General features: G+C 36.4%; 2 protein-coding genes across 3 annotated transcripts; one reads left to right on the plus strand and one right to left on the minus strand.

The window, feature by feature from the left end:
• Nucleotides 1-471: 471 nt before the first annotated feature.
• On the plus strand, nucleotides 472-3,346 carry LOC140760131 (uncharacterized). Its single transcript, XM_073096957.1, has 2 exons — nucleotides 472-633; nucleotides 2,611-3,346. Exon 2 carries the CDS (start codon nucleotides 2,639-2,641, stop codon nucleotides 3,152-3,154), a length of 516 nt encoding a protein of 171 aa, XP_072953058.1. The 5' UTR covers nucleotides 472-633; nucleotides 2,611-2,638; the 3' UTR covers nucleotides 3,155-3,346.
• A 381-nt stretch (nucleotides 3,347-3,727) lies between these two features.
• LOC140759959 (presequence protease 1, chloroplastic/mitochondrial-like) lies at nucleotides 3,728-15,586 on the minus strand. Of its 2 annotated transcripts, none has more exons than XM_073096684.1 (19): nucleotides 15,176-15,586; nucleotides 13,756-13,939; nucleotides 12,733-12,907; nucleotides 12,503-12,635; nucleotides 12,279-12,349; nucleotides 11,046-11,129; nucleotides 10,739-10,829; nucleotides 8,898-9,418; nucleotides 8,647-8,811; nucleotides 8,341-8,559; nucleotides 7,838-7,965; nucleotides 7,542-7,731; nucleotides 6,997-7,080; nucleotides 6,834-6,931; nucleotides 6,323-6,587; nucleotides 6,055-6,217; nucleotides 5,693-5,873; nucleotides 4,483-4,554; nucleotides 3,728-4,329 (listed from the first exon to the last, which is right to left on the minus strand). In XM_073096684.1, exons 1-19 carry the CDS (start codon nucleotides 15,426-15,428, stop codon nucleotides 4,188-4,190), a joined length of 3,219 nt encoding a protein of 1,072 aa, XP_072952785.1. In that variant the 5' UTR covers nucleotides 15,429-15,586; the 3' UTR covers nucleotides 3,728-4,187. The 2 variants fall into 2 exon arrangements, with proteins under 2 accessions (XP_072952785.1, XP_072952786.1); XM_073096685.1 differs by having other exon boundaries at nucleotides 13,756-13,930; nucleotides 15,176-15,585.
• Between the last annotated feature and the right edge of the window lie 73 nt (nucleotides 15,587-15,659).

Below are 15,659 nucleotides of genomic sequence, written 5' to 3' on the forward strand. Positions count from 1 at the left end.
GTTGGAGAAGTTATTGGTCAGAACTTTTAAGTCTTGCATTCGCAAATCTAAGCCTGAAGCAGAGCAAGCTAGCTGCAAGGTTTATGGATAGACCCAGTTTGATCAGAAACTAGAGTTCCAGTTATAACATAGCAATCATCTACTTGGTATTGATTTTGAGTCGTGATAACCTTGTCGTGTTAATTTTACTTCAAATTTGATCAGCGAGTAAAACTGAAAGCTAATGACGAGCGAATCAAAGCTCGCCTATTCCTCCAAGAGTATCAACGTCATATTCTTAATGTTTATAAACATAGGATTACTCTCTAAGAATAAATTTGAAAAATAAAAAAGCCATTAATATTATCGCATTAGTGGAGTTATATTTACTCTTTTGCCCCTGATTTGGTGTATAAAATACTCGCCTCCTACACCATTTCTTTTGCTTAACTCTCTCCCTTAAAGATATCTAGTTTAGAGGGGAAGAGGAGGGTAGGAGTGAAAACGGGTCGGAATAAATCCAATACGACCCGACCCGACCCGAAATACTAACCCAATTAAACCGCAACTCATATTTATAACATCTCCACTTACCACCTCTCCATCCGCCTCTAATCTCCGTTCTCCCCTTGATGTATCCGACGCCAATCTAAGGTTCCTTCTCTTGGGATTTCTCTTCCGAATCTATAATTATCGATTCCTTCGAACTTTATTTTGTGTTTTATGCATTAGATAGATCCGACGTTATCACTTACTCTGCTTAAGGATTTGCTAGGGTTTGGGAATTTGATCCCACGAAGCAATCGTATGTGAATAAATTCCATGACTGAGGTTTAGATTGGTGTATTACGTCAGTGGCTGCCTCATTACTTCTGATGAATCTTTTGGTAAAACCTTGTTAGATTAGAAGTTGTTTCTTAGATTTTGGTCAAACTCATGAAGCTCTTCTACTAGACGATTCCACCAAGGGCTCAATCTCATGTAGCTCATAGCTAGGTCTACTTCGAAAGAACTTAATTCTGTGGAGTATTTTAGATGAATTAGTACTTGTCTATTGCCTATGCAAACACAGACTAGGAATCGAGGGTTCTTTTTTTCCATGGGTATTTTGGATATTATGTTTGTTTCAAGGTGCATGTCTTAAAATTTTGGAGTATTGACTCATGAAACTGTATAGAGAATTCCGTTGTGGATACCGCTTACATGAACTCACTTGCTAGAAAACTAGTTGATTTAGTACCAATATTGCATTGATTGACCAGTATGAAAATGTTTGATAGGAATCAATGCAATTGAGAAATTCTTGGAAATAATGTCATAACTTTCATTCTAAATTTCTAATTATTTTTCTACAAGATTTATCATTTATGCTGATTTTCTTTTTCTTTTTTAAAATTTCACCAGTAAATGGCATAAATGAGTGAATTTGCCATGTGCTATGGATTATATAGAATATCATGTTAAAAAGAGAGAAATGAGTATCTGATATCTGCAGTACCCTTTGTGTGTCTATTCTGCAGCTTTTCTATATCCATTTACATGTTTGTGCATCTTTTGCATGTTGAACTCATTGATCCCAGTTTCGGTGCTGCAGGCCTAGCCTGCTGCATAGATAGAGAGATATTTTTAGGCTTTATATATGAGTAATTATTATTTTTTTGATATAGGCGGCCGATACGATTGATGCATATCGTTTTTCCGAACGGCCATTTCTGATACCGATTTTTGGAACTATGGTTGAACTTAATGATACATGGTATTGCTAGGTATATATATGAGCCAATCTTAATCCGTATAGCAACTTATGGTTTACTATTAGAAAATCCCTACCTGTCAAGTAGCATTTTACTGTGAAACCTAAAGTCTAAGCAGGAACAAACTTGGAGAGCTTTATGAGAAATTATTAATATATGGTTGTATTATTGGGAAATAATGTGAATTGTTAAAGGAAAGATGGATCTAGATTTTATGTTAGATTGTAAAAATAATATTCCGAGCTGATCTTAAATAGTTGGGACCAAAAAAGGCTTCTTGTTGTGTAGAAAAATATATTGGATTGTATAGGGAGAAGGTTTTCACAAGACTGATAACCCTTCTATATATTGGTAGCTCTGCTGTCACAAAGTACACTGGATTTCACTCAGGTTCTGTTTGTATGGTGGATACAACCATACAGGGATATGTGTACCGGTTACCATTGATAACCTCCATTCTTAGTGTTTCATGAAATGAAGTGAGTCGAGTTGTTACACCATTTTCAATACAGTATCTCAGTAGTTCTACCTTTCAACATAGCTACTATCTTGTGATAGAGGTCTTCTGATTTTTCTAACAAACTCGGATACTCTATCACATGTTAGTTCTAGCAAGCTATAATCATTTAGTTGGTAGCAGGGATAGTTCTCATTCTTCTACATCAGTTTTTGACAAAACACAACCTTAATTTTTGTTGTTTCTCTCTTGATTAGAAGGGGTACACAATCTTCAGGAACTCCCAAAATGGAAAACATTCTTATTGTCTTGTATCCCTCGAAATAAGCTATTATTGAAGTTCCTCTCTCCCTGAAATGTTGATTACTTTTCAGTAAATTGTTATGTACTTCATTTTCTTATCAATTTTTTTTTGTACAGTGAGGAGGGACCGTAATTAAGTTGATCCATGCTTCTTCCTTTCAATAATTCCATCCAAAGGACCCATTATGAAGTTCTATCTGTGAAGGAAGATGCAAGTTATGATGAAATTCGAGCAAATTATAGATCAGCCGTTCTCAGTACTCATCCTGACAAAGTTCAGGAGCCATCTGAGGCTCATTTCAAGGAACAAGGATTTCTAAATGTGCAGAAAGCATGGGAAGTTCTCTCTGATTCCAAATCAAGATCAGAATATGACAAGGAATTGAGAGCTTCCAGGCAGGAGCTGGAGGTAATTGCTGATGAAGTTGAACTGGGCGATATGTCTGTGGAAACCACAGGGGATGCTCAAGAACTAGTCTATTTATGCAGATGCGGTGACTATTATTCAGTAACTTCATTAGAGCTCAAGGAAATGGGTATTGTATTTGATGAGAATGGAGAAATAGAGAGACCGAGTTCAGATCTTCTACTAGCCTCTGTTCTTCTGCCTTGTGGTTCTTGTTCACTTAAGATCCGCTTGGCGATAAACGTGACTAATTGATCATTTCCTTGATTATCCTGTACTATTGTTCATGTTTTAAGTGAAGGAGGAGCCTCTCCTTTCTTTTAATTCTTGTTCTTTTATACTAATTTGGCAAAGCATGTTTTCCACAGTTTTGAGACTTGAGAGTGGATGTATTGAGGCTGTATCGAGATTTTAAAAATGAAATAGATCTCCCATCACATTTGAGAATTTTCTCTATTCTATATTATTTAAACAAGAAGTTCATTGATTTATTGGTGGAGCACTCGAGGTTCAGACAAAGATTTGTCAAAGTACTTGAGTGCGGTTAATTTTTTTAAATATTTGGGAGAAAAAAGTGGAAAAGAGCCATCATAGTTAACCTTTTCTTTTTCTTTTCCTTTTCCTTTTTTTCTTTCCCTTTTTTACGTCCATGTCAAATCTTATAAAATGTGTTATGGAAATCATAAATCTCATAAAGACAAAAGAGAAAAAAGAAAGAAAGAAAGATTAGATGTTCATGTAGTGCCAACAGGAGAGTAGGAAGCATTTTTTTATTGGAGGAATCAAATATGACAAGCAAAAAAAGATAGAATTCATACCAATGGGATGCATGGTTGAACAGTGTACTATTATTTCCGAGTACGAATCGTAACAATATCAATTTAATAAGTTTCCATTTCTCTTTAAAAAAAGAGACAGAATTCACAGTTGCTACCTCTGAATTATCTGTTAACTATAAGAGAATTTTTTTTTTTTCCGAAGGCAATTTCTCAACAAAAAAGAAGAAGATATGATCAGCTAGTAGAAGCAAGTCCTCTGTTTCAGCAGTCCTCTTGGAATTGTCCATACTCCCTACCCTAATAAACAACATAAATGATGCAATACTACCACAAATTTTAGAGTAGAAAGGAAGCGTTCTGTCCACTTTGACGGATGATGTACAGTTGCCAGGATTAAAATTCCAGCAACGGTAGAGAGCTAAGAAACTCCAAGGCCTTTTGAATGCAAATAATGCTTATGACGATTCCAGCTTTGATAAAAGAAAATAACAGTCATCAACTCTAGAACTTCACGGGGCTTTCTTGACTTCAAAAAATCCAGGCCTCTCCTCGTTTGCTGCAGCAACATCCTCGGGAGATGCAACAGCGACCACAATCCCTTTAGTCCTTATTGAGTCGACTGCATCTGAAAACTCCTTAAAATCCTTTAAGCTGTTACATAGACAATGACAATATCAGTTTAAGGAAAATGTTATGGGGCCTGAGTAACAAGGGGAGTCCGGCCACCAACTATAAGGTTCATAAACTGGCCGAAAAGCTTTTCAACAAAAGAAGCAATAAAAATTGAGTCACAAATCTCCTTACCTGGTTGACAAAATCTCTTCACGCCTTCGTTCGCGTTCCTCATCCGTGACACCCAGTAAATGTCGCAATAGGCTAGGAAAGAAGAAAATGTACCGTGTTAAATGCTGGTGATTAACTTGTAACAAGAAATAGTAGGTAACATAAGCGTCCACAAGAAAATCAGTAACAAGACAAAAGGGTATCACTCTAAACTCTTGATGGAGTTCCAGCTGGCAGAAGTTCCCTATTGAAACTTGAATATCCCTATGACCCTACGTCTTGAATGAGGGTGATACTGGTGGCTGTGCTATGATGCAGTTCCTCTGGAGCAATCTTTGCAGAGTAAAACTATCTACTATCTAGGTCAAGTAAGCCAGCACTTATAAGCTAACACGAAGACACCAAAGTTTATGATCACATCCAGGACCATGAGGCATAACAAATAGATAAAATCACATGTTGAATAACTTTAGTAACCCATATATGATGGAATAAGCTCGTTGTCAGTCAGTCGATCAGTGTTCAATATATGGATGTTGATATCTGCAAAGCAGAGTTTAAGCAATGTCCAAAGTTGTCATAAGGTGCAGACTGCAGAGTCCACACATCCCTTAATTTTTCTTGTACATATTGAAAATATTAAAAATATTCAATAAAAAAGCAAAAAGGTATTACATGCACTAGGTTTTCGCAAATTTTCGAGAGTTTGATGATAAGCACATGTTTGTTTGCCAAAGAAAGCCTTCTCCATATCTTATTACCTTTAGACAGTAGTTGAGTATTCAAGTTTACTTGTCATACTAAAATTTCATGCAACAACGAGAATGTCAAGAATGTTTATTCTGGAAGCAATATTCTATAACTACATGCCTCCCTTTTAGGCTTGAGATAACCTGCAAGATAATGTTCGCGCAGAGACAGATTGTTGATATGCTTAAGACACCTGGAGCATCAAATATAACTTGGGGCATTTTGATATCATGGTATTTCAATCAACTGTTGCCTCGAAAAGATACAGTCTAACAATGTCCCCAATTCCTACCTTGTAACTTAATTTGTTCCTTGCAACTTGTATGTGCATATTCTCATGGAAAATCTTTTTAGTAGCTCACATGATTATACTAGAGATGAATTACCTTACAGAAGAAGTGAATTTAAAATTAGAAAGAGCCATACTTTTGACATCTAAATGAGCAAATTTCATAGAAATACCGCTAGTGGCATCTTGTACCTGCTGTAACCCTTTGCATCTGGCAGCTGGTAGCCATCAACATCTCCTATAGTACCAATAATGGCTTTCGTAAGGCTATCATCATCCAGTTCAAGCTCCCTGAGAAAGTTGGCGGTCCCATCATAAATGTCTAGTGTCTTCAACAAGTTTGGATCACGATAGGACAAATAGGAGAATACTCCTGCAAGAAGAGAACGAATCATTTGCAGAAATCAACCAAACCTAGAAGGCTAGAACTAGCTTCAAGTTGGCGGAGAGTTGGATACTACTGTACAAATGTGATCCCCATGATGTGCTAATATCCTAATCCAACTATTTGAAGGCCAATGGATTAACAAGATATAGTGCAACACGATATACACCTGAATGGGTATCAAAATCACAAAAGCCCCCATACGCGCCACCACTAACTCGAACACGGTCCCATAACCATGTATTGCTAATGTACTTGGAAATGACATAGGCACTTCCATTGAGCTGATATCCTGTTTCATATACATTAGCCGCCTTACCAACATAGTTAACCTGCAAACATAATGAGACAGATGATATAATCAGCCAAGTATAGACGATAAATAATATGTCAATGAAATAGATTATTTTGTTTTACAATGCCAATATTGGCAGCACCTGGGTAGGAATAACGATAGCTTCATTTACTGGAGAAAATTTGCTGGGCCAGGAATCACTCTCACGGGACGTAGTACTTGGAAGTGAGTCAACAAATTTGGCGATCAATTTATTGGTTTTTGAGAGATTTTTCTCATCAGTTGTCACATTGATCAAGCAACCTTCCTTTGCAAGTATGGATTTTCGTATTTCCTCCAGAGAACAAGAAATTCTATCCCAGTCTTGATCTATTTTCTTTTCAAGTTCTTGTAAGAACTCCAAATAACTGGTGAAACACAAAAAGGACATTGTCTTCAGATACATTCTAGAACCCCAGACAAAAATCTAGACCTCTGGGATCTCAGGAAAAGATCATGTTTAGATCAGTAGCATCAACTTACATGAAAAGAATCACCCGTCGGAAATGAAATGCTAATGTGGTAATAAAATATTTAGTTACATAATCTCATGATGAAGGTAGTTGCTGATGACATGGAAAGCCCAACGGTCAGCAGTTTAAACAAGATTTTACCTAAAGCCACCCATCTGTTCAGAAATCCATCCAGCCATGTTTAACTTAGCATCCATTCTAGCAGCTGCAATACCATGACCACTGCCTCTCAATCGACTCTGCAAACAGATACTTATAAGACAGTTATAATGATTGTATGTTTTGAAAATTAACAAATTGGTACCTCCATTCTTGCTTTGCTTTGAGAAACGAACTGCCTAAATCTTTGCTGTTCAGTAAATTGAACATCTTGAAGAATGCACGTTATCTGCAGGTAAAAGAACTGATCAACCCTTTCCTTAAGATGCAACAGATGGACAACTGCTAAATGTAAATCAGAATGAACGACAAGTCTAATAAAGACTTGTAAGGAGTATAGCATTTAATCAGCCCATTCCAATTTAGAATGTTTATTGCAACATTTGAAAAGATGGTTTGGTATTTTAGTTTTTACTATAGCCCGTTAAGCTTAAAGTTGCATAGCCATGCTGAACTAAGTAAAAATTATCAATATAGCTTCCTCCTCGTTGATGTCTACCCCAAAGATTTGCAAGAACTGAATGAAGAAATAACTGTTATTGAAAATTAGAATCTTCCGTACTAACTATGAAGACCAATATATATAGTTTTCTTTTAAGCATAAAACAATAAACGCATAGAAAACATTAAAATTAATCATGAGTGACACAAAAAAACCAAAAAAATAAATGGTGCCTAAAGAGACGGTACCAGGTTAAACAAGTCCTCTGCCCGTGCTGCCATTGCTTTTCCTCGAACAATAATATGGGTACACGGATCAACTTTCCCCCGCACTGAAGATGTGAAAGGATAAACTGATATACCTCCAGTTTTCCTTCCAATCAATTGATTAAGTTGCACAAAATCCATATCTTTTGTGCCCATCTCAAGCAAAGACTGACTGCAAAATCCTTAGCTGTTAGAATATATTCCAGCTTACTTATGAAGAACAAATGGAACATGGAACATTATGCCTGGGCAAATAACATCGCAATAATTCTACTCACCAGAACAGTGGCACCAACTGAAGAAGTTCTTTCTTTAGAAAACTCATGTCAAATACAACTTCTGAATAGACAACATCATTCGTGAAAAGGTCATGCTGCAAACACTTTACTCCATTGATTTCCACGACCTGTACGTTACAAGCATTAATAAATTTCTACTATTTCTAAATTTAAATAGCACGAAAGCTTCAAAGTAAGAAACTGCAACTAGAAAGAAGTTAACCATCAGTGCTGTAATATAAGATAACTGCAAACTAGATTGCCAATGTTACTGAATATAGAAATTATTTAAAAACTTAAAGCAGTAACTAGGAATTGTTTGAAACGCACGGTCACATACTATAAGGATCTGCAGGATCCTACTGTCCAGAGAAATTAAGTGATCCAGAGGGGGTAGGGGTGGAAGGTTGGGTTTTGGGTGGGAGAGAGAGAGTATGTGATCCATTTCTATATAGAGTTCGTATTTGAGAAATTCAATAATCATTAGGAGGAGCTAGACATACTTCTGTGGGGACATGAACAGGTTTTTTGGGGATGTCTTGTAGTGAGAGACTGGGAACAGATCGCAAAGCTTCAGGAGGATCCGGAGTTTCTTGCTTTAACCGGAGTTCTTGTGTAGCACGTGCTAACTCGGCAAGATCTTCCTGTGTCATACTAGCTTTTACTTTGTTGAGGATTTCTTTCTCGGCTGCTTCGTCACGAGAAGCTTTTTCTGGATCAGGCTGCATCAAAAGATGGCAAGAAATCTTTCAAAACAAAGAATTGTTCTCTCAAGAAACATTCAGTAGCAAAAGGTGATTCCTAAAGACCTGCATTTCAACCGTGACAAGATGAGGGTTGTTCAAGATAAATTTATAAATCAGCGGTGAAAATACAGCCTTGGATCCTTCTTCAGCAATGCGCATTTTCAGATTTTGCAATGGCTTTTCATACCTCAGAGGTTCAAAAGGATCCATATCATAAATCCACTTGCCCTGCAAGATAACAATATTTTGTAATTTGGCTTTGGTTGGGACAACTAAATAGCTTATAGCAAATAAAAAGGGGCTAGTGTTTGTACAATAGAACGAAGCATCAGAGATAAGCCTCGAGGAAATGATCCTGTGTTATTTTCCCTGAGGGAGAATTCAATTGTATTCATTGATGCCTCCACTGCCTCAGAAGTAAAACCTTCCTCTGCTAAATTCTTCATTGTTTCCATCACTAACTGCTCCACTTTATGAATGTCATCTTCGGAGACACCTTTAAGTCCTATACTGAATTGGGGTTGAAGGAGTTCATCATCAACTCCACCACCTACAATGGCATCTCCTAAACGACTTTCAAGAAGGATCCTTCTCAGTGGAGAAGCTGGTGTACCCAGCAATAAATGATCCAGAAAACCAAGTGTAAGCTCAGTCTCTATGTCTAAGGGCTCTTCTGACAGCAGCCAATTAAGGCACACCATATGTTTTTTCTTCAAGTCACCACCTTCATCAGCAGGATATTTCTCAACAATCCTCACTGGTTCTTTGAAGAGTTTCTGTGGTTGAACTTTTGATTCATTACGAGAAGAGCTTGCCTCAAATTGATCAAGGTATTCTACAGGGAAAAAATATATATATATTAACGGGAGTTTAACAACTCAAACAATTTATACGTGTAAGAGTAAATTGTGTAGTGGAGTGATGATTTCTTAACTCCAACTGCTGACTTGTACATATATGCAGATTAGCAACATATCCATGATTCTATCACTAGATATTCTTTTTAAGCATGAGTTTTTGTTCTACACTTTATCCATGATTCTATCACTAGAAAACTTTTAGGGATGATGTTTTTGTTCTACACTCTACAGCTAATAGCGTATTTCTTGATGTAAAGGAACATAATACAATATCACACAAGAGTAAATGTAATAACATTGAAGACAATGAGCTAAATGTTTAACAACTGAGCTCCGTGCTGAAATTTTGATTCCGTAAAGAGCACAAAAAAGATTAGATTTCTATTACGTAAATTAATGTTCACCATCCTTTGTCAGACATACATTTATGAGAATTATCTGACTTTAGAAGAAAAATAATATGTTACGGTCCTTGAATAATCTCTAGTTGTTCATATGATGTGTATCTAAGTTCCTTTATACTTACACTAAACCTATATTATTTGGTACTTTTTATGAGTTAAATTCCAATTGCTCAGTCATGTTGCTTTATTGTCATTATTTCATAACAAGAACTACAAAGCCATGATGAAAAATAACATTGTGATCATTCTAAGATAGGTTTAATCGTCAGAGCATTGATGTTGGAATATATACTAACACCCCGTTATTCATGAGCGCCCAAGATTCCCATGAACAAGTGGTCAACTTATGTACTTTTAGGCAATTAAGCTTAAACCTACAGAGCTTTAAAAACATATGGCAGATAGGATAGTGGAATTTGAACTTGAAACTTTCCTACGTATGACAAAACAAGGACACCTGAAGGATTCAGGTTCATTGCATTGTATGCATAACAATATCAAAGTTTAAAGATTTCCAGCTTCTTATATCACTAGGCCCATCTCTAAGCCTGTAGAGATATAAAGCATAATTTGCAATTTCTCATGAATGTTTATAATTAGAGATGGAACAAGCTTCAATCTCACTCTCCCTTTCTAGATTTTCCTAGTTTAACGTCAGCCGCAATTGTCCACCTGCCTTGGGTGTTGATGTCATTCATATTAAAGCTTCTAATTGTGAACCACAAGTCTTTTGAATCTTTTTAGATTTTCGGATATGAGTTTGTACTTGGTAAAATACTACAGGCAACAAAAAAAACTATTAAGGAAATGAATCAAATGAGAGCACTGAAAAGGTAAATAGTAAGAAATTACGAACAGAGAATAATTAATTAGGAAATGTGAAGCAATTACCATTTAAGATACGTAGACGCTCCTTTGGATCATCATCTCCATAGAACCATATCCTAGCATTGCTTGGATGATAGTACTTACGGTGGAACTCCTGATAAAAATTACACATAATAGGCATGCTAAGACAAATGTAATTACGTCAAGGAATAATATGAGATTTTGTACAAAGAAGCAGCGATGGTTTGTATTAGACTATTAGCATAGTACGTGAAAAGAAGTCATACACGTAAATGATCACATACAATGATAATGCAAGCATGAAAATTTATTTATTAATAAGGGACTTAATTAGACAACTTTATTGTACCTGGAATTCTTCAAATGTAAGTTTCGGTATTTCTTTCGGATCACCACCACTATCAACACCATAGGTGTTTTCCGGATAAAGAGCCTGCAAGGAATTTATGAAAAAAAAGTGTAACACATCCTGATCTAGAAAGTAAGAGAATACAAACTTTATGGAGGCCAAAAAGATGCTGTAAATAAATGAGACACAAATGGTATAGAACGGCTACTGCTCATGCCTAAGTGGCCGGTACTTGACAAGAACTATTTCTCAAACTATAATTAACCATGCAGCGAAGAAGAAAGCATCTAGAATATAATAATATATTACCATTTACCAATAGAGATTTTAACAGTATAAGTCACATGAATGTTAGAATTTAAGTACAAGCAAAGACCTGCATACTTGAATATGATACCAGAACAATAAATCATGCATTCATGTTTATATTGAATTAAAGAACTTTATGTAAAAATCAAATAAGTGAACCATATAATATGTGAAGTAGACAAAAGATGTTAACAGGAACCAAACAAGAGGTCAAGAACAAACTGGTACAGTAGGGTAACCTAAATAAACCTGATTAGATCTTATTTTATAGTTAACAATGTCTTCCTACTCTCATCATTGACATCAAAAATCCTAATTTATGTCATTTGTTATTAAACTGAGACAAACTTTATCCAAAAGAAGAATTCATGCTAATTAGAAACAATTTAAGCATAGCAGCAGTAGATCAGGGCCATCAGGCAATGTTAGACAAAATGAAATAATTTTATGGAAGCTACTGAAGTCTTAAAAACAGAAATTTACAATATAGAAGTTATTCACTGTATAACACAACCATGGTAACATGGAATTAAAACGAATATTACATTCACTCCAAAATTCTAATGCATTTTAACATCCATGAGAGACATACTTTTACCCTTCCAAAGGTTGAAAATTCCATTAGCTTACTGAATATTGCACTTTGCAAATAGTCTTTTAGACTTCGAGAATACTAGTTCAGTTCAACATGTTCATGCTATTATAGTCCATAACCAAGTCAGATCAAACAAAACCCCCTAAATCTGCTGAAAGTAAGTCAGCCTTAAAGGGAAATTTCATTCACACAACTAATACCCAGGAGACTTGGGATATGCAATGTCTATTTACATGCCACAGAGGACTGGAGAACATCAGCATTTAATATTTCAATAACCACTACAGAGGCACTGGAGATCATGTATACAAATATAACAAAGAGCTCACCTGCTGAGTAACCCGTCCCAGTATGTTATCAGGTTGAGAGTACACGCCTTTCATCTCATTGAACACGACACCTAAAATAGCCAAAAAAACAGTAAGAATTGGTTAATTTGCCCAAAACATTCAAAGCATGGCCTAGTAGGACAACTTTTAATAGGTAACAATGAGTTTGAAAATCTTTCAAAAAAGTTGTCTGCCAATTCCGGGATGAGATTATATGTTCTAACCTTTGTAGGATATATCTTCAGCAGGATTATCAAGCTCATAATGCCAACCTTCTTGCTGAAATGTTTGGAAGTCCTCAACGCATCTAGGAAAGAGAACAGCGTCCAAATATACATCGACCAAGTTGTAGAAATCCTGGAAATATATAAATGTCATGCGTGAGATACTTCATAATATCACATGGTAAATACTAAACAACTAAAGCAATGATACAGGCTTTACATAAATCTACCTTGGTATTTGTTGAAGCAACAGGATAACAAGTCCTATCTGGATAAGTGAATGCATTTAGAAAAGTATTTAAACTGCCTTTTAACAGCTCAACAAATGGTTCTTTCAAAGGGTACTTTCTTGATCCACACAACACACTATGTTCAAGAATGTGAGGTATGCCTGTTGAATTTTTCCTGCAGTCCAAAAGAATTTAAATTGTCAACAAAAAGAAAGAATCTGATTATCTCAATATAAATGGAGTATAATTTAAATTAGCTTAATATACCCAAGCATCAACAAAATATGAGCTTTAAAGCAGCTTTATGTTTACTTCAAAGTTCAAAATTGCAAGTAAAATACAGTAAAAGATAATATGTTTCTATTAGCACATTGTTCCATACATATGAATGGCAAGAATGTCAAGGCCAGGGTGCATGTATTTTGCATGTGTAGATACAATGGTTAGCATAAGGTACATTCCATAACATATATCATCCAGTTCACACATGGCCAGATAGAAAATGCCTCCTTTTAATAATCCTCCAACTTTAGCTCCAACTTAGCACATAACTAGCATATCAAGTGAGGCCAATTTTAAAATAAACTAAGCATTAATTAGCTTATGCACCTAAGACATGAAAGGTACTAAAACTTTATAACCCCAATAGCAATTTGTAAGAGGAAGCAAACAGATTAGTGTATCATTGAAGCAATATTGCATCTCTAGAAAACTATTAGACAGATGTAGTCATTGTTATTCACAAATTAATGTACTTCAACAAAAAGAAGAACAAGATAAGAAAGAAAGAATCTCGGCCAGGGTGCATGTCATTAGGAGGACTTGAACTGAAGCAATAAGATCACAATGAATGAGTTACACAAATATTATGAACTCGATGACTCATTAGCATATATGAAGCAAACCACGTGGAATATGTAGATAGGAGATGCAATATCAATTATGGATACATCTTCAACAGAAATACATGGTCTAGTACACACCAGTAATGCAGAAAAGTAAAGAGAAAAACTAATGACTTACGGAGGAGTGCGGAAAACAATGCCAAAAACTTTATTCTCATCATCATTCGATACAGACATTACTTCTGCACCTGTCTTCTTATGCTTATAAAGAATGGCTGTTGATTTGCATTCATCTATTGTTTGTTCGGATACTTTCTCAAATCCAAGCTTCTCAGCAAAATCATGGCCACCATCTGCATTTTCTTTCATTGAAAAGAATAGACAGGTTATATAATTTATATTTAGCTAACAAAAGCAATTCTAATTTGGACCAAAAGAAATGATACTGATTTTTCAATATGTTTTGTGTGCTGGAACGAACAGTTCCAAACAAAAAACAGTTTGTTTCCCTGTGTATCAGATGTAAAAAAAAAAAAGCATGTGTCTTAAAGTCACATAAGCAAGAAAACATAGTAATAGACCATTGAAAAATGAGTGTTGTGACTTGTGAATATTTTGGTTGCAAAAATCTCTATAAAACCCTTCTTCCGAAAAGAAGTACAAGGGAAAGCTAAAGGCTCTTTATGACAAACTATTTATATAATAGAGCAGGTAAAAGGAGAGGAATGAACATACTCGATGAAAAAAATAATAATAAAAAAAATCCAAGAAAAACATGCATATATAGGCAAAAGGGCAATAAGTATGTATATTGCCATTTCTACACTTACCGTCAGGTGGACTGACTGTATTACTCATTACGCTGTAAAAGGATGTCACTTATTGATCAGCTACTGGCATGCAAAGAATTTAGTTTGTGACTAGCCTCAATCCTGTAATATCTAAACCATTGAGAATTACCCAAGACAAACCCAGGTGCATCAATCTAAAGGGCAAGATACAACATCACGATTAATGGCAATTTAAGAAAGAAGGGAGTTAAGAAAGATATTAGAGAAATTTGGGATGTATGTCTAATAACTTACTCTGGTGACTGGATCTTGTGCAATCATAGTGGGAAAAGCTGAAGGGGTTATTCATAACTTAAGAGCCGGAGGAACTTGCTAAGAAGGTTAAGTTTCTTATGCAGGGAGATAAACTTCGAAGACTTGACTTAGCTTTTGCTAATAGATGTATTTTTGGGTATCTCCTATTGGATAGTTATCGAGGTTACTCGGGCACGGCATGATGAATTCGACCTGACATTTTTAGATTCCACCACTTGTTGAAAAAAGTAAGAATATTGTCCCGCAAAGCTTACTTTTGGATGTCCCTCAACGACTTACCCAATCCACCCTCTGTGTTTCTCAAATTCATGAAGATAAAAGTCAACTTCCGAGTCATCACCCACAATATATAAGAACACCGAAATAACTAAACGTGAGACATTCAAGAAAAAAACAGAGATTCGCATCATCACGCAATCTTGGCGAGAAAAAAGCCAACACCCAGACCCAGACGTCCAAAATAGCCTCTTTATCAATTCAACGAGCTCTTACCTCGGGAAACCGGCGAGGGGGAGGTGGAGACGGCCCGTGGAGATAGGGAGAAGCCCCTCTTGAAGCGAAGGGGAGGGGTCGGGACCAAAGGCCAGGACCGCAGGGCGACGGAGCAGGTGCGGAGCTCGTGCGGCCGACACCTGTACGGATTGGAGGAGAAGAGGCGGGACTTGCCCTTGGGGCAGCGCAAGAGGAGGCGGCGAGCGGCGGTGGAGGAGCAGGATAAGGAGCGGAGCAGCGCAACCCTCTCCATTGGCCGCCGCTCTTCTTGGAGCGCTTCAGGAAATGGCGAGATAGATAAAGAGAAATCGAGAGGAAGAGACGAGCAACAGTCGTAGTAGTAGTAGTAATAGTTGTAGTAGTAGAGGTAGGAGTTTGTGAGGGTATTGGCGTTTGGACTTGCGTGCTAACTTGTGCACCAAGATGAGGATATTTTTTAGGTTTGGGTGTGGATTTGTGTGACGACACGACTGGCGTAGGATCG

Source organism: Typha angustifolia, chromosome 5, assembly GCF_048772165.1.
Source record: "Typha angustifolia cultivar Huaian chromosome 5, ASM4877216v1, whole genome shotgun sequence".
Classification (NCBI taxonomy): Eukaryota; Viridiplantae; Streptophyta; class Magnoliopsida; order Poales; family Typhaceae; genus Typha; species Typha angustifolia.